Below are 18,647 nucleotides of genomic sequence, written 5' to 3'. Positions count from 1 at the left end.
AAATTCCTCAAGATTATTTATTTCATTCATTCGCTTATCGAACATTGATTAAATGCAGTATTTCTTAACCTGCACAACAAACGCATAGTAAATAATTTCATTTCATTCATTCAATTATAGATAACAATATTTTACAACTGCGGTCTTTTTTGTTGTTGTTTGTGAATCACTCACCTTGGATTTGGTTTTGTTTATAATCTTGCGATATAGGAACTTGTACATAGCACAACAACAAGCACAACAACGATAACAACGGCAGCACAATAACATTCAAGAAATCACGTTTCTTCGCTCGCGAATCTATTTCTCCAAATTTGACACGCACGACACAAAAAGTTTACAATAATTTATGTTTATCGCCTGCGATTCGAACGCACTGCGATTCGATAGTCGATAGCCTGTCTGTCTGTCTGTCTGTCCGTCCGTCGGTCTATCGGTCGATCTGTCTGTCGGTCTGAATTTTAATGTCTGCGGCGCGAGACGTCATCGATGACTAAGCGACGATATCAGCGACTTGTGAGAGACGAGGGCAAATTTTTGCATGCGACCGCACAGAAGCGGATCGCAGGTAGATCTCATTGTTTGGGCCCACATGTTGTCACAGCTGTTGTCTAGACTATGCAAATACTGCTTCTTTAAAAACAAAAAAAAGAAGCGAACTTAATTCATAATTGAGAAACAATGTCTAGTCGAATGATAGGTGAAAATATGACTTAATTGGAATTATTTAGTAAGCATCAAAAAGTTTAAATAATAATCAGAAAAGAATCAATTTAAATCACTGCTCAAATTGATTAAAAGTTTGCAGTACAAAAATTAATAAAATTATATTCGTCTCTAAATTAAAAACCATTTAATATTAAGAATACCTTGCATAGCAAAAGAATGATAAAGGAAATTCTTAATCAAACAATGATTATATGAATTATTTAAAAAAAAAACATTTAACTTTTGTATTAATAATCTCAATTTCACTCGCCCCACATTGGGCCCTTTAAGCAAACCCTTGAATGCGCTACTGTTGCCGAGCAATGTTTACCGTTGCTTTTGCGATGCCGCCACTTCACTTGCTCCCACGTTGTTAAGCCAAGAAAAAGCAAAAACAACAACAAGAAAGATCAACACACAGAAATGTCACAAAGCAAAAGTTCAAAAACTGGGCACACTTCGCTCTTTATTACTGCTCATTAGGCGCGCATTGTTGAGCGAGAGAGAGACAGAGAGAGCATATTCACGACGAATAGCCAAAAGAAGCAGAAGCAGAAGCGAAGTGGTCATTAAAAACAATCAAATCGATTTGACAACAAAATCAAAACTGAACGTGGCAAAATGTGAACAAACTAATTAGCCATAACGAACGAACAAAATAAGAACGAAAACGTGCGAGGCGAACGAAGAGGAGGAAGTGACAATGCGCAAGGTGTTTGAAAGGGAGAAAAAGAGACAGCCAGATATGGGAGCTTTGACATTTGCAGAGTTAAAGTTGTTGGTGTTGGGCACAAAGGTGAAGGCAATAACAAAATAAAAAAAGATGAAGAGATAAAGTTTTGCGAACTTACCTGAATCTCGAGCAGAAGCTCCTGTCTCTTTCTGCGCAGCTCAATGAGCATCTTCTGCTGCTCTGGCGTCAATTCTGCAAGAGAGACAAGAACACACACATAATTCTCGCTTTTGCTTTGCCTTTGTTTTTTTCTTCTTTTTTTTATTTGGTTAATTGGAACAGCGACATTCCACTCATACACAAACACAGGCGACGCACGCAGCACGTAAACAGTGGAGTGCACACACCCACACATACACACAAGCACACACACGCTAGCTGCATTGCAGTGCTGCCAAATCAATACAAACATAATTTAACAATTGCTCTCACTGTTTTTATGGTATTGTTTCACAACGGGCCATCATCGAATTTGGCATTAATTGGTTTATTAGTTTAATGCCGCCTCGCCGGATTACGCATTAATTCAATTGAAGGCCAGTTTAATAGACATAGTACACATACACATACACATATTCACACACGCACACACACACACACTCACACACGCCCACAAAAGCAGCAGCGTCGCGTCGCTTGTTGCTTCCAGTTCTCGATTTGCGTCTGGAATTATTTGAATTGCTTTCATCGATTTGCATTTCGACTTTCGCACAATTGCACTTCAATTGCAGCTTAAACTAATCTTTATTGAGCCTTCTTTGTTTTCTTGTTTACTCATTTCTGTGCTTTGCTGCATTTGTAGTTGTACTTGTATTTGTAGTCGTGTTGTGTGTTTACCTGGCATCGAGAATTCACTGCGCCCCTTGGAAATCGCACCGTACGATCTGTTGTCGAAATTGTCCATAGCGCTAATCATTGTGGCGCGGCACAGCTAACACACACACACGCACGCACTCACGATCCGTTAGTTTAACATAATTCACAACTTTTCACGATTTGTTGGCGTTTTTTTCATTTATTATTACAAATTTATTTTGAAAAAACAAAATCAACAACACAAAATTCTTTCGCCTTTTTTTCCCACTAGGGATGGACTATTTGCGCTGGTCAAAGAGATGTGCCAACAGAAATATCGCAAGCGTATATCGATAGGCGTGCGATGTCAAGCTCTGTTAATAACAGAGTGGTAGTTTACAGCACTCACGATTGACTTATTTAAAATTAAATACAAATGTACAATTAATTTTAGTAACATGTAATAATATTTATATACATATGTATGTTTTGCCTAATCTTTTGCATCTTATTAACAGCAGTAGTGTAACAAGAGTAGCTTAATAGCAAGTGTATAACAGAATTGCTCCTCACAGGCAAAAGAAGAGCAGTAACTGCGACTCGTGACAAGTGAATGGCAATAATGCAGTGTGACCCATGAGCAAGCTTAATTGTAATTGTAAAAGTAAAAGGATGGGAAAATATTAATTTTTTACTTATGACTTGTTAATTTAATATTCCCATTCCCAATTTTTAAGCTATTTAAAAATAAGTGCTCTATCAATACAATAGACTATCTGTAATCAGCTGACAATTAACAGTGTTTTTGCTAGTCACGCTGCTTTCATCGTTGTTGATGCTTAAACGATATTTCGACATACCAAAGCACGCAATACTAATTGATAGTATCGTCTAATGTGCAATTGCGGTATCGATGTATCGATAACAACATCCCTAGTTCCAAGATTGACTGCCAAGGCAGCGAGCGAGTAACTTGAATTTCTAGAAAATTCCAAATATTTAACAATAAACAGCACCAAACGCCAACTGCCAGGCAACACAAACATAGGCGGAGGACACGCGAATGCGATTATCACAGCGAGTTTAATACAGCAAAGAGCAGACAAAAGCAAAAGCCATGGCCAAATGGGGAGAAGGAGATCCACGCTGGATTGTCGAGGAGCGACCCGATGCGACGAATGTGAACAATTGGCATTGGACGGAAAAGAATGCGACACCCTGGTCCAAGGAGAGATTGCAACAGTTGTTCGACGACTTTAAAATCGGTACATATGCAATTACATTACAAAGTTTCTGTTTGTTGTACAATTCCTAACCTTAATCTTTGTTTCAACCAACACAAGTGCAAAGTGATATCGAGTGCGCTGTGGATGCGGTGGATAAGTGCACCGGGGAGGCAACTGTGAACAATCGCAAGGGCAAACTGATATTCTTCTATGAATGGGAATTGGTCTTGAAGTGGTCCGGCCGACTGCTCAAAAATAGCAAACTGAGCCACAAGGGTAAACTGACAATCCCCAATCTATCCGAGGAGAATAGTCTGGAGGATGTGGAGCTAACGGTGACCATTGATGAGAGCAACGATGAGTCCGAGACGCTTAAACAATTCATGTACAATGTGGGACGTGAGCGTGTGCGCCAACAGCTGGGCGTCTACATCAAGGAGCTGAAGGAGGAGTATTCCAAGAACTTGATACTACCAAAGAAAAGTGACGATGGCAGCGGCGGCGCTCTGAAGGATGCCAACAATGCGAAGAATGCCGCCCAACAGAAGGCAGCGTCTGGTGTCACATCATCGTCGTCATCGATCAACAGCAGCAGCAACAGCAAGAGCAGCAGCGTTGGCTGCAAGCTGGACGTGCGCACGTTGTCCATGTGCGAGGAGTTCCACTGTAATGCCAACGATTTGTACAACGCACTAACAAAGCCCGACATGGTCACAGCATTCACACGTGCCCCGGCCAAAGTCGATGCTGTGCGTGGTGGCGAGTGAGCATCGAAATCTTTTTTTTTATTACACTTTAACAAAGAATCTCTCAATTGAATTATATTTCTTTTTTTAGATTCGTCCTCTATGGCGGCAATGTGCTGGGCAAGTTTGAGGAACTGGTGCCCGAGAAGAAGATCCAGCAGAGCTGGCGTCTGAAAAACTGGTCATCTGGTCACTACTCGCATGTCGTTATCGAGCTCGAGGAAACTGTAAGTGTCGGCGATCAAGTGATCATCTTGTCTCAACTTAGTTGTTAGTCTTAGTCGCATTTCTTTTCAAGTTCATAAAACAATTCTCTCATATTAGTGTTCGAGGATCATCATGTCAGATCTTTGATTAGTGTAATAGTTTACTTCTTTGTAAAAAACTTGTTTAATTACCTTTTTTAACATTGCAACAGATCCTCATATCTGATCTTCGTTTAGTTTAGCAGTTTACTGCATTGTAAAAGACTTGTTTAACTACCATTTTTAATTTAGCGACTTTAATCTTCATTATTATCAAAGGTTGATTTGTATTTTTAAAGTTTATAGAACAATGTTCTTTAAGGATTAACTTGTCTGATCTTCAAATTAATTGTATTAATAGTTCACTTCTTTGTAAATGATTTGTTTTCTGAATCTTATTGATTATCAAAGGTTGTTTTTTATTATTAATATTTATGCAACCATTTTTTTGCTACCTAAGGATATTCTTGTCTGATCTTCAAATTGTATTAATAGTTTACTTCATAGTAAAAGAATCCCTTTTAATTAACTCAATTTACCTCCAATTAATATCCAAGTTTGTTCACTTAAAGCTTCTAGAACATGTCTCTAATATACTCTTAAGCTCTTTGTAATCTATTTAGATCCTTGTCTATGGTTTTTCATTTGAGCTGCTTTCCTTTAAAAATTGAGGAACTTTTGTGTAGAGCATCAGCTTAACTCACTTTAATCTATAAAGAAAATCAATTCACTTTAAGAAAATGTCATTAAATCCACGCTTGAAATAACTCTAAAAAAATAATGAGTATAGTTTAACTCAAGATTTACTTCAATTTATATGCTAATGTTAATATTTAAAATCAAGTTACTTTTTCGAATACATATAGAATTTATTTTATATTATCAGACAAAATATCATTCTTAGAGATTTGTAAGTTGCTAAAGCATTTCAATGTGTGCCTAATGTGAGTAAGATAAAGAATCTATTAAATTTATCTTTGCAATGTAGTCGTGATAAAATTAGCAAGTAGGGAGAGTCATATATGAAGGTGAATAGAGGATTTAATCAACATATCAGCTTCTAAACATATCAGCTTCTAACTACCAATACAATTAAGTCAGTTTTTTAGTTTCAAATTGATTCGACTTTAACATAATTTCAGCATTTAAAATATTACTATGATAGAATTGTATTAGAAAATGAATAGTTTAATCTATATCAACACATTTTCTATGTTAAATGTTGAAAACGAAAGCGATCCTTACGACTAACTTTGCTTACTGAAAGTTTCTATATTTCTTTATTTATTGTGCTATATTAATGTATCGTTCTCTGTTGCAGTCATCGAGCACAATGATGACGCTGAAGCAGACCGGCATTCCCGCCTCAGAGTACGATGCGATGAGGACAAACTGGCATCGATACTATTGGCACAGCATTAAGCAGACCTTTGGCTTTGGTAGCTCCATTTCCGACGCCTTATAAGGAGCACCTTTTCCGTCTCCCTCATTCGGTTAAATTGGACACACATACACACACACATAGACACAGATACTACACTACACTAGCTTCTCTGATTGGCTTTGCTTATCACTCGGATTTGGATTCGGATTCGATTTTGGATTCCATTACAGAACAGAACAGCGGCTGCAACTTGATTATCCATCATCCACCATAATAAGAACAACAATCTCTAGCTATAATTTCTGTCCAGCTGCGCGCCATTGCACTCTGTTAACAATTTCATTATGATAATGGTATTAAAGTACATACATAACGCATACATATGTAATGTAGATGGATTCACTGTACGACAACAGCAACACGTACAAACAAACACACATACACTCACATATATAAAACAACCATTCTAAGTGGCGAAATAAATGCGAAATCGAAATGCTTCTCTCGTTTAGCTTATTCAACATCAAAATAATCTTTCTTCCAATCGTGAGCTGAAATTACAACAATTGGATTGGAAAAATATCGGAAAAACAGTCAGCTCTATAATAAAGGCTTTATCTCGATTCTAAACAAGCAAGGAAAAATGTGTTACTCGCTGAAATACAAATTTAACTCAAATGCTGCAATATTAAAACAAGATTGAGATTTTTTTTATACCAGAAGCGTTTTATAACTTAGTGCTGTCAAGAAATATATATGACAACCAGAAGGAGGCATCTCCGATCCTATAAGGTATATCTATTCTTGATATGGCCATGTCCGACTGTCTGTCTGTCTGTATATTTTAATAGCGCTCTAAAAATTGGTAGTCGAGCTCATTCGACTTCAACTTTTTTGTTTAAATAATCTTTTAAGAAAGAACTTCCGTTTTACATTTGCTCTATTTATTTCAACAATTGAATGACTGATAAGATTGTTATGGATTTATTTATTTATATATTTATATTTATATAACACTCATTTTCGCTGTGAAGCTTTTGAGTTTTAGCTTCTTTTATCCTCTATTTATTTAATTTACCAATTTCCTCATTTAATATTTGCTGGGTTCTTTCAGATTCAATCTGAACATCGTTCAATCTTTGCTTGTAGCGAGCGATATCTTCCTCACTCCTCTTAAGCCAATCCTGGACATGTTTTATGTAATCAAGATCTTTTTGGCGTTGTTCCCAATAAGGTTTCAGCAATTCATCGTGTTTATCCTTGTTATCCTATGAATGGAATCACACTCTTAAAACTATTATTAATTTGGTTCGTAAAGGACACTCACTTCCGCATAGCCGTAGACAACAAGAACTGCGACGAGGAGCCCGAATAATATTATTTTCATTTTGATACGCACTGAAAAACTTTTTGTGAAACACTGAAGCTCTTAGTTTAATAAGTGGAGCTTAAATAGCCAAAAAAAAGACAATAAAAACTATGTGGCAAGTGGCGTGATGTACCTAATACTTTTTATATATGTATTGTATGATTTATTTCTTGGGGTTATCATTAAAAAAAGAGCGCGATCATTGCGTACTTAGATTTCAGTAATCTGCATAGCGACAGCGCTTTTGTTTTTCAATCTATTTCCGTGTTTTGTTAAGCGTGTTTGAAACTTTTCAAGACACATTTTAAATACGAATATTTGTTAGTAGATTACTCATTTGAACAATAACACATCATCATGCTCTGATATAGAATATACATTTATTAAATTAAGGTTTCCACTATCGCAGAGAATTCGCCCACTTAAGTATATTTTAATATTGCAATGATCGAAATGAGTTTTATTTATTTTGAATTCTTTGAAGTCGCGGTGATTCTTCTTATTAACATTACATATGACATATCTATTACATATATATTACAAATATAACTCGTTAGAGAACTATGCAAGCTAGTTTCTATGTTCGAAAATAAATTGTTTTATATCACATTTATCATCATTAATTTTTTTAGATGTTCCATGTAGTTCGATTCTCAATTTTTGAATTGCTTTGCTTATGCGACATTTTTTCGCATATGGAGAACTTTGATAATTGTGATGTATTTGATCTTGAGGTCATTAAAATTGGGTCAAGAGCAGAGATAAGTCATTGACTTTTACTTTCATTAATCTAAGCATATAATGTATTGAATTCTGAGTACGTTATCAGAGCAGCGTCTGGCAGACTTTGCTTTCGGGCTTTAACTATCACAATTTCTAATGATAGAATACTGAATTCAATTTTGAAATTTTTCGGAAAAGAATCACTTTATTATATATACAATTTAGTAAACAAAATTTGTCTGAAAAAAAAAAAAAAACTGTTGCTACAATCGAATAAGCAATTCTTAAACATCCCTTTCAATTATACAGATGTGTAGTAATATTTATTTGGCTAGCTGGGAAAATAATATATTTAATAAAATTAATTTCCAAATCCGCAAATAAACAATTGTTCATAACTACAATCAAAAAGAAACATTTGGTGTTCGAATATTGAATTCAATTCGACGCAATTTTGATCACCATTGAGATCGTCTGGTTCATCTGGCCCCCCATTTAAAATAGTTTGCTCTGCGGCCTGTAGAAATCGAAGTATATTCATTCTTTTTAGCTAAACCGTTAATGTCAATCCAATATTGTTTACGATTTTGCAGTTTCTGCTTGATTGCGTTGAATTCATCCACATTTTGGATACTAACCAAATGTCCATCCATTGAGAGACATTTGTTGACTGCACCAAACCAATTGAGTTCTTCAGATTTTTCAATATAATAATACTTCGATCCAATCTGCTGATAAGGTGGTCCAGGTATTGGCTTCTTAACTTCCTCCGCCTTAGGAAGATGTTCCAATTGTTGCTCGACTTGTTTACCCTGCAATTTTATTTGTTCCATAATTTGTTCACTTGCAGTGCTTAAGTCTCTCAATTTCTGTTCAATCTTTTTATCCTCAGCTTTATAAAGATGATCCAATTGTTGCTCGAATTGTTTACCCTGCAATTTTATTTGTTGCGAAATTGATTCAATTGCAATGTCCAAGTCTTTAAATTTCTGTTCGGTCTTCTTTTCTTGCGAATCGAATTTGTTCTCCGACAAGCATTTCTCTTCAGGTTTAAAATTAGTCAATTGTCTCTCTAACGCCTTCGTATGTTCTAATACAATCTTTAGGACTTTATGGCAATATGTTCCGCAGATTGACTCAAGTTGCCTCGATTCCTGACAGCTCTATGAATAGAAACCGAAACTAAGGATCATCTAAAGATGGATTTATTAGGAGTACTTACTTCCTCACTGCCATACACAACGAGGACTGAGAGAAGGAGTCCAAATACTTGTATTATTATATTCATTTTGATTCACACTATATTAAACAGTGATGTGTTTCAAACTAAATCTCTGTTGCCCAAATCAGAGTTTATATAGCCAAAATTTATTACATAATTGAAAGCATATAGCGAACTGTGATAAGTAATTATAGTATTTGATCTTGAGGTCATTAAAATTGGGTCAAGAACAGAGATAAGTCATTGACTTATACTTTCATTAATCTAAGCATATAATATATTGAACTCTGAATACGTTATCAGAGCAGCGTCTGCCAGACTTTGCTTTCTAATAATAGAGTACAGAATTTTAAAAAGAATCACTTTATTACAATTATTATTATTATTATTAGAATTTAGTAAACAAAAAACGGTTGCTAACATATAATCAATTAATTTTTAAATGACCCACTCAATTATACAGATGTGTAGCAGAATAATAATATATTTATTAATATTAATTTCTAGATTCGCAGATAAACAATTTTTCTTTTGAACATGTGTCATCATTCATTTGGTGCTCAACCGCAAAATACAATTCACCGCAATGTTCATTACCATCGACATTGTTTGGTTCATTTGGCGCCCACTTAAAATAGTTTGCGTTGCGACCTGTAGAAATCGAAGTAAATTCACCCGTTTTAGCTAAATCGCTAATGCCAATCCAATAACTTTTGTTAGTCTGCAATTTCTCCTTGATTGCATTGAATTCATCCAGATTTTCGATACTAATTAAATGTCCATCCATTGCCAGACATTTGTTGACTGCCCCAAACCAATTGAGTTCTTCAGATTTTTCAATATAATAATACTTTGATCCAATCTGCTGATAAGGTGGCCCAGGTATTGGCTTCTTAACTTCCTCCGCTTTTTTAAGATGTTCCAACTGTTGCTCGACTTGTTTACCCTGTGATTTGATTTGTTGCATAATTTGATCACTTGCAGTGCTCAAGTCTCTAAATTTCTGTTGGATCGTATTATCCTGCAAATCGAATTTTGCCTCTAATATTTTCTTCGTGTTTTCCAGCTCCAACAAAAATGGTTTTTCATGAGCAAAATCAGTCATTTGTCGCTCTAAGGCCTTCGTATAATCTAACATAGGCTTCATGGCTCTAAAGCAATAATTTCCACAGATTGACTCAAGTTGCCTCGATTCCTGACAGCTCTATGAATGGAAACCGAAACTAAGGATCATCTAAAGAGAGATTTATTAGGTGTACTTACTTCCTCACTGCCATACACAACGACGACTGAGAGAAGGAGTCCAAATATTATTATATTCATTTTGATTCACACTATATTAAACAGTGATGTGTTTCAAACTAAATCTCTGTTGCACAAATCAGAGTTTATATAGCCAAAATATATTACATAACTGAAAGCATATGACGAACTTTGATAATTGCGATGTATTTGATCATGAGGTCATTCAAATTGGGACAAGGACAGAGATAAGTTGTTGACTTTTACTTTCACTTTTCTAAGTATATAATATATTGAATTCTGAATGCGTTATCAGAGCAGCGTCTGGCAGACTTTGCCTCAGGCTTTTACTATCACAATTTCTAATGATAGAGTACTGAGTTCAATTTTGAAATTTTTCCTAAAAGAATCACTTTATTTTTCACGAAGTGCGCTAACAAAAGCACTGCCATAAGAAACGAAAAGTAAATAAAATACATTTTAGTAAAACAAATTTGTCTGAAAAAACTGTTGCTAACATATAATCGAATAAGCAATTCGTAAATGACCCTCACTCAATTATACAAATGTGTAGTAGAATAATACTATATTGAATAATATTAATTTCTAAATTCGCAAATAAACAATTGTTTTGTTGAACATGGGGTATCATTCATTAGGTGCCCTAACTCCGAATACAATTCAACGCAATGTTCGTCACCACCGTTATTGTTTGGTTCCGGTGACTTAAAATTAGAATACGTCGGCTTTTTGCCTGTTGCTACTGAAATAAATTTTTTCTCCTCAGCTAAATCATAAATGTCAATCCAATAATCTTTTCCAGCTTGTAGTTTCTGCTTGATTGCGTTAAACTCATCCTGATTTTCGAAACTAACTAAATATCCATCCATTGCCAAACATTTGTTAACTGCTTCAAACCAATTGAGTTCTTCAGATTCTTCAATATAGTAATACTTTGAGCCAATCTGCTGATAAGGTGCTCCAGGTATTTGCTTCTTAACTTCCACCACTTTATAAAGATGTTGCAACTGTTGCTCGACTTGTTTAACCTGTGATTTGATTTGTTGCATATTTTGTTCACTTCCAGTGCTCAAATCTCTCAATTTCTGTTCAATCTTTTTATCCAGCGAAGCAAATTTCTCCTCCATCATCTTATTCGTGTTCTCGAACTGCGACAAACATTTCGTTTGATGTTTAAAATCATTGACTTGGCTCTGTAGATTTCTCGTAACGTTTAGCACAGGGTTTATAATATTCGAGCAGTAATTGACACAGTTCGTCTCTTGCTGCTTCGACTCCTGAAGATTCTATAGGTGGAAATTGACTTTGAGATCATTTTAATGATCATTAATCGAATTAGACTTACATCTTCACTGCCGTATACCACAAGGACTGAGGCAAGGAGACAAACAAATAATGTGTTCATTTTGATTCGCACAAAGTTAAATATCGAACTGAAGCTATTGAACCCGTAAGTAGAGCTTATATATCCAGAAAATATATACTATATATATATACATATGTACTATATATCAACACATTCCTTAGAATGCTGTTTGATAACAAATTTCTGGTTACACAATTTTTTTGTTATTCAGATGAAATTTGTAAGCTTTTTCCCAATTCAATTAAAAAATAATAAAATTTCTTTTCAGATGATTTATAACAATGCTGAAATTTCCAATTGCGTCAAATAGAAGTACATTTCCAAAATATAGCCTCATTAAACTGAGGAATTTTTTTACATACTTTTTCGCATTTTTATCAGAATAAAACATTAGAGAAAGCTACAGTCGAGTGTGCTCGACGTTGAGATACCCGCTACCGATTGTTAGTAAAAGCAAAACTGTGTTGTATTTATCCCCAAAAATACTAGAAAAAAATGCTCAACATACCAGATTATCGATAGTGATTGATAGTTTCCATAAACTATCGACGATAGCAAGGAAAATCTATCGTCGATAGTTGTCGATAGTGCACTAAAAGAAAATAATTTAATTAGTTATTAAAAAAATTCCATATTCGTTTAAAGTATGAGAGTATGAAATTGGTTTTCCAATCCATATCTAAAAATAATAAAAAATTATTATTCAAACAATTTGATTTTTTATTTTTTAGGTTTACCATAACTGCTATTTATATATTTATTTCAACCAATAAATTTGTACGCCAATTTGAAATGATTTGTCCTGTTTTGTTGAAGACCCTCTACGATTTTACGGAGGATACGGGTTTACAAAGAAATTTGAAAAAATATTGACCACTATCGACGATAGCGATTCACCACTATCGACAGTGCGCGCCGCTATCGAGAGCGTGTCGATACTGGCCAACCATCGATAGTCCCGATATTGCAATCGATAGTTCTCCACCTCTACTATGAATATGTTATTGTTCTAATCCCAAAATAATAGTCTCTGAGACTTAGATGTTCATACAGACGGACATGGCTAGATTGTCTTGGCTGTTGACGCTGATCAAGAATATTTATACTTTATAGGGTCGGATACCTTCTTCTATCTGTTGCATACATTTTCTGCCGGCACAAAGTTATAATACCCTAAAACCAGAATTCATATACCCAAAATATATTACACTGAAGAAAAGAACAGTTTCTAAAATGAAGAACATTCGACTTAAAATTTGTGTTCTTAAAATTAAAGCACTTTAACAACTAATTTCTGGCACTAAGAACATTAGTATACAAAATTTTTTATGTGGGTTGTATCAAATGTTCTTGAAATCAAGATGTGTTTTCTAACTTTATGATTTTTATTTTCTTAATCAAAATTCTTAGTACTAAGTCCAAAATCTTAATTTTCGAACTTTTGTTGCAGTGTATAGGTACATAATTGAAAGTGTATAGCAAACTGTGATAAGTGTGATGTATTTGATCTTGAGGACAGAAATGAGTCGTTGCCCTCTACTTAAGAAGAAGCATATAATGTATTGAATTCAGAATGTGTTATCAGAACAACGACGGCAGTCTTTATTTTCGGATTTTTACTATAAGAATTTCTAATAATAAATCAATTTTGAAATTTTTGCGAAAATATAATAATATACATTTTAGTAAACAACATTTGTCTAAAAAAAAAACTGTTGCTAGAATCAAATAAGCAATTCTTTATTTCTAAATTCGCAAATAAACAATTGTTTTTTGGTACATGTATCATCATTCATTTTGTATTCATGAATCGAATTCAATTCACCGCAATCTTCATTATTATTGAGATCGCTTGGTTCACCTGATTTCCAATTGAAATATGTCGGTTTTTTGCCAGTTGCTACTGAAATAAATTCTCTCTCGTTAGCTAAGTCGTTAATGTCAATCCAATAATCTTTTCTAGCCTGCAATTTGGCTTTGATAGCGTTGAATTCATCCAGATTTTTGATACTAACCAAATGTCCATTTATTGCCAGACATTTGTTGACTGCACCAAACCAATTGACTTCTTCTGATTCTTCAATATAGTAATATTTTGAGCCAATCTTCTGATAAGACGCTATTGATTTTTTAGCTTCCTCGATTTTAGTAAGATGTTCCATTTGATACTCGATTTGTTTAACCTGTGATTTGATTTGTTGCATAATTTGTTCACTTCCAGTGCTCAAGTCGCTTATTTTCTGTTCAATCTTTTTATCCAGCGAAGCAAATTTCTCCTCCATCAGCTTATTCGTGTTCTCGAACTGCGACAAACATTTCGTTTGATGTTTAAAATCATTCACTTGCTGCTGTAGATTCCTCGTAACATTCAGCACGGGTTTTACAATATTCGAGCAGTAATTTACACAGCTCGTATTTTGTTGCTTCGACTCCTGAAGATTCTACAGATGGAAATTGACTTTAAGATCATCCTAACGATAATTAATCGAATTAACATAGACTTACATCTTCACTGCCGTATACCACAAGGACTGAGGCAAGGAGAAAAACAAATAATGGGTTCATTTTGACTCGAATAAATTTAAATATCGAACTGAAGTTATTGGACCCATAACCAGAGTTTATATACCCAGAAAATATGTACTATATACGTATATCAACGCATTTCTTAGAAGGCTGTTTGAAAGCTTTTTCCCAATTCAATTAAAAAATAATAAAATTTCTTTTCAGATGATTTATAACAATGCTGAAATTTCCAATTGCGTCAAATAGAAGTACATTTCCAAAATATAGCCTCATTAAACTGGGGAATTTTTTACATACTTTTTCGCATTTTTATCAGAATAAAACATTAGAGAAAGCTACAGTCGAGTGTGCTCGACTTTGAGATACCCACAACCGATTGTTAGTAAAAGCAAAACAGTGTGGTATTTATCGGTAAAAATACTAAAAATATGCCAAAGTCTATATTTCGTATATTGATATAGTATCATGCTCAAAATATACCATTGAGTGCATAATATACCAGATTATCAGTTAAAGCAGGTCAAATTTTATAGTCTCTGAGATATAGTGCTTCAGACGGACAGACAGACACAGACAGACGGACTATATAGAATATATATGTACTTTACATGGACGGAGATGCCTCCTTCTACCTGTTACATACATTTCCTGCCGACACAAAGTTATAATACCCTTCTACCCTATGGATAGCGGGTATAAAAAGAGCGCCATCATTGCGTACTTAGATTTCAGTAATCTGCATAGCGACAGCGCTTTTGTTTTCCCAATCTATTTCCGTGTTTTGTCAAGCGTGTTTGAAACTTTCCAAGACATATTTTAAACACGAATATTTGCTACTAGATTTTTGTAGTTAATTCCCAACAACAACTTTTATAACTCATCTGCTTTCCGTTGGAACAATAACACATCATAATGCTCTTATATAAAATATACATTTATTATAGTATTAGGGTTTCCACTCTCGCAGAGAATATGCAGAGTCAAACCCCATTTAGGTATATTTTAATATTGCAATGATCGAAAAGATTCCGCAAATTTCAGTGTCGTCGGAAATGAGTTTTATTTATTTGGAATTCTTTGAAGTCGCGGTGATTCTTTTTATTGTCATTACATATAATAAAACATATGTACTCGTATTACATATATATTAGATATTTAACTCTTTAGAGAACTATGCAAACTAGTTTCTATGTTCGCAAATAAATAATTGTTTTTTATCACATTTATCATCATTCATTTTTTTTAGATGTTCCATGTAGTTCGACGCAATTCTCAATTTTTGAATTGCTTGGTTGATTTGTTAACCAATTAAAATAGGTTCCTTTCCGGCCCGTGGCAATTGAAAAGTATTCTCCTTCATTTTCCAAGTCATTAATGTCAATCCAAAAATCTTTTTCAGCTTGCAGTTTCTCCTCGATTGGATTGAATTCATCCTGATTTTCGAACCTAACCAAATGTCCACCTATGGCCTGACGTCTGTTAACTGCTTCATACCAATTGACATTCGCATATGGAGAACTTTGATAATTGTGATGTATTTGATCCTGAGGTCATTAAAATTGGGTCAAGAGCAGAGATAAGTCATTGACTTTTACTTTCATTAATCTAAGCATATAAAATATTGAATTCTAAATGCGTTATTAGAGCAGCGTCTGTCAGACATTGCATTTTAATAATAGAGTACAGAATTGCAAAAAGAATCACTTTATTACAATTATTACTATTATTATTATTACAATTTAGTAAATAAAATTTGTCTGAAAAAAAACTTTTGCTAACATATAATCGAATAAGCAATTCTTAAATGATCCACTCAATTATACATATGTGTAGTAGAATAATAATATATTTAATAATATTAATTTCTAAATTCGCAAATAAACATTTGTTTTTTGGTACAAGTATCATCTATCATTTTGAATCTATCATTGAAGTGCAATTCACCGCAATGTTCATTACCATCGACATTGTTTGGGTCACCTGACTGCCACATGAAATAGTTTGCTCTGCGACCTGTAGAAATGGAAGTAAATTCATCCTGTTTAGCTAAATCGTTAATGCCAATCCAATAATCTTTATTAGTCTGCAATTTATCCGTGATTTCATAGAATTCATCCGAATTTTCGAAACTAACTAAATGTCCACCTATTGCCCGACATTTGTTGACTGCCCCAAACCAATTGACTTCTTCAGATTCTTCAATATAATAATACTTCGATCCAATCTGCTGATAAGGTGGTCCAGGTATTTGCTTCTTAACTTCATCTGTTTTATGAAGATGTTCCATTTGCTGCTCTATTTGTTTACCCTGTAATTTTATTTGCTGCATAATTTGTTCAGTTGCAGTGCTCAAGTCTCTCAATTTCTGTTCAATCTTTTTGTCCTGCGAAGCAAATTTCTCCTCCATCAGCTTATTCGTGTTCTCGAACTGCGACAAACATTTCGTTTCATTTAGCACGGGTTTTACAATATTCGAGCAGTAATTGACACAGCTCGTATTTTGTTGCTTCGACTCCTGAAGATTCTACAGATGGAAATTGACTTTGAGATCATCCTAACGATCATTAATCGTTTAGACTTACATCTTCACTGCCGTATACCACAAAGACTGAGGCAAGGAGACAAACAAATAATGTGTTCATTTTGAATCGCGCAAAGTTAAATATCGAACTGAAGCTATTGGACCCATAACCAGAGTTTATATACCCAGAAAATATGTACTATATATGTATATATGTATATAGTAATATATCCACCACCAGAATAATTTCTCGTACGTGACAAACACTCATAATTATTCCCCTATCTTCCAAATTCTTTCCCACAAGTCAAATCATAAACATAAACACTTGTCGCGACGGCACCGACTGTCACAAATAGAAAGATCCTATTACATTGGCGATCGTGCCACTTCCAAAAATCCAAAGTCCATTAAAACTTTCCGTTTGCAACTTGAGGACTCAGCATTACTGCACTAACACAAACACAAAACATCACACGTATGTTAGCCCTAAGTCGTAATAAGAACTTTCATGTTAGAGCCCAACATATTGTGAGTTCAGTTTTTTTAAGACACTTTCCTCATTCAAGACGCGTAGCTCGCGACTTTATAAATAAAAATAAAGTAGTCTATTAAGTAAACAAAAATAAATCCTTGCGTTTTATTTTTTTTACTGTTCGTGTACCGCGAACTTATAATTGGCGCAGCCGGTAGGATACGTCGATCTAGTTACTGAATCAACAAAGTAGTCGTGAACCGCTAGAAGGACTTTAACATTGTCCGGGAGAACGCGTCCAAGTTGTGAACTAGCCAAAACGTATCCGCGAAAAACATCTACGTGCGTGAGTGCGTTATTAAACGGTAATACAAAAAACCCTGTAAAAATCCGTCATAATAAAAATCTCAAAAACCCGAACCACGTGTGCAAATCAATAACAATTCAAAAATGGCAACCGAATTAACTGAGGCACACTTAAACCAGTGTCTAAATCAAATCAAACACGTGCCAGCGTTTGATAACGGAGCAGAAAACTTGTCGGCATTTATAAAGAGAATAGATTTCATTCTGTCTCTATACCCAACAACTGATGTACGCCAAAGCAGCGTAATCTTCGGTGCTATTGAGCGACAACTGGATGGAGAAGCCTTGCGTACCTCCCAGATTACTCAATCCAACAATTGGCTGTCGCTGAGATCGTCCTTAATCGAGGAATTCAAGACGCAAACACCTTATGAGGAGCTACTAAGAAAACTATACAATACCAATTGGAACGGAAGCCTGCGTAAGTTCGTAGAAGAGCTCGAGAGAAAATCCTATATTATTAGCAATAAGTTAGCACTAGACACTGATGGTAGCACAGCAATAATTTATAAAAATGCGTTAAAAATAACAACAAAAAATGTAATAACCAGAAAATTACCAGACAGGATATACATGACCTTAGCAAGGCATGATATAACTTCAATAAGCAAACTAAAAGCAGTTGCTCAAACAGAAGGTATTTATGAGTCTTATGAGACTCAGAATAACCAAAAAAGTGAAAACAATAGTCGTAGGAATCAAAATAGATCTTACGCAAACTATACAAACAATTCTCATTCAGATGATTCGTCCAATTCAAAACCACAAACTAATTATCCAAATTCAAATCAGAATAATCAAAATCTTCACCAAGAATTCAATAAAAAACTAAAAGAAGCTCAAACACAAAACCCTTATAACTATTCGAGGGATACTTCAACAAGCCGTGGGCCTAACCCACCGGTAAAAAGACAAAGAGAGAGCCAAAGCGGCCAGTTCAAAATGGAGCATGGTGAAAATTTTCATCAAAATGCCTCGG

The 18,647-nt window shown here is 34.7% G+C and overlaps 4 protein-coding genes across 5 annotated transcripts in view; 1 reads left to right on the top strand and 3 right to left on the bottom strand.

Moving 5' to 3' along the window:
- Nucleotides 1-2,530, bottom strand: part of LOC132787585 (cytohesin-1) — a 42,195-nt gene extending 39,665 nt beyond the window's left edge. The window contains exons 1-2 of one of the 2 annotated variants that reach the window (XM_060794738.1): nt 2,279-2,530; nt 1,560-1,633 (exon numbers count right to left, since the gene is read on the bottom strand). In XM_060794738.1, coding sequence (XP_060650721.1) covers nt 1,560-1,633; nt 2,279-2,357 — 153 coding nt within the window. In that variant the 5' untranslated portion in view covers nt 2,358-2,530. Of the gene's footprint in view, nt 1-174; nt 467-1,559; nt 1,634-2,278 lie in introns of those variants that run through there. The other variant, XM_060794746.1, reaches the window with a different exon arrangement.
- Nucleotides 2,531-3,157: 627 nt separating this feature from the next.
- On the top strand, nt 3,158-6,333 carry LOC132798183 (activator of 90 kDa heat shock protein ATPase homolog 1). The gene is made up of 4 exons (XM_060809937.1): nt 3,158-3,501; nt 3,580-4,225; nt 4,300-4,435; nt 5,775-6,333. Exons 1-4 carry the CDS (start codon nt 3,354-3,356, stop codon nt 5,916-5,918), a joined length of 1,074 nt encoding a protein of 357 aa, XP_060665920.1. The 5' UTR covers nt 3,158-3,353; the 3' UTR covers nt 5,919-6,333.
- A 3,239-nt stretch (nt 6,334-9,572) lies between these two features.
- LOC132798273 (C-type lectin 37Da-like) lies at nt 9,573-10,502 on the bottom strand. The gene is made up of 2 exons (XM_060810068.1): nt 10,415-10,502; nt 9,573-10,355 (listed from the first exon to the last, which is right to left on the bottom strand). The coding sequence occupies exons 1-2, from the start codon at nt 10,472-10,474 to the stop codon at nt 9,648-9,650; spliced, it is 768 nt and encodes a 255-aa protein (XP_060666051.1). The 5' UTR covers nt 10,475-10,502; the 3' UTR covers nt 9,573-9,647.
- A 2,107-nt stretch (nt 10,503-12,609) lies between these two features.
- Nucleotides 12,610-16,964, bottom strand: LOC132798166 (uncharacterized). The gene is made up of 5 exons (XM_060809920.1): nt 16,889-16,964; nt 16,206-16,830; nt 14,286-14,311; nt 13,796-14,221; nt 12,610-12,789 (listed from the first exon to the last, which is right to left on the bottom strand). Exons 1-5 carry the CDS (start codon nt 16,946-16,948, stop codon nt 12,610-12,612), a joined length of 1,317 nt encoding a protein of 438 aa, XP_060665903.1. The 5' UTR covers nt 16,949-16,964.
- Nucleotides 16,965-18,647: the final 1,683 nt, after the last annotated feature.

Source organism: Drosophila nasuta, chromosome 2L, assembly GCF_023558535.2.
Source record: "Drosophila nasuta strain 15112-1781.00 chromosome 2L, ASM2355853v1, whole genome shotgun sequence".
NCBI lineage: Eukaryota > Metazoa > Arthropoda > Insecta > Diptera > Drosophilidae > Drosophila > Drosophila nasuta.
The sequence above is the reverse complement of the archived record's forward strand: the minus strand, read 5'-3'. Positions and strand labels throughout refer to the sequence as shown.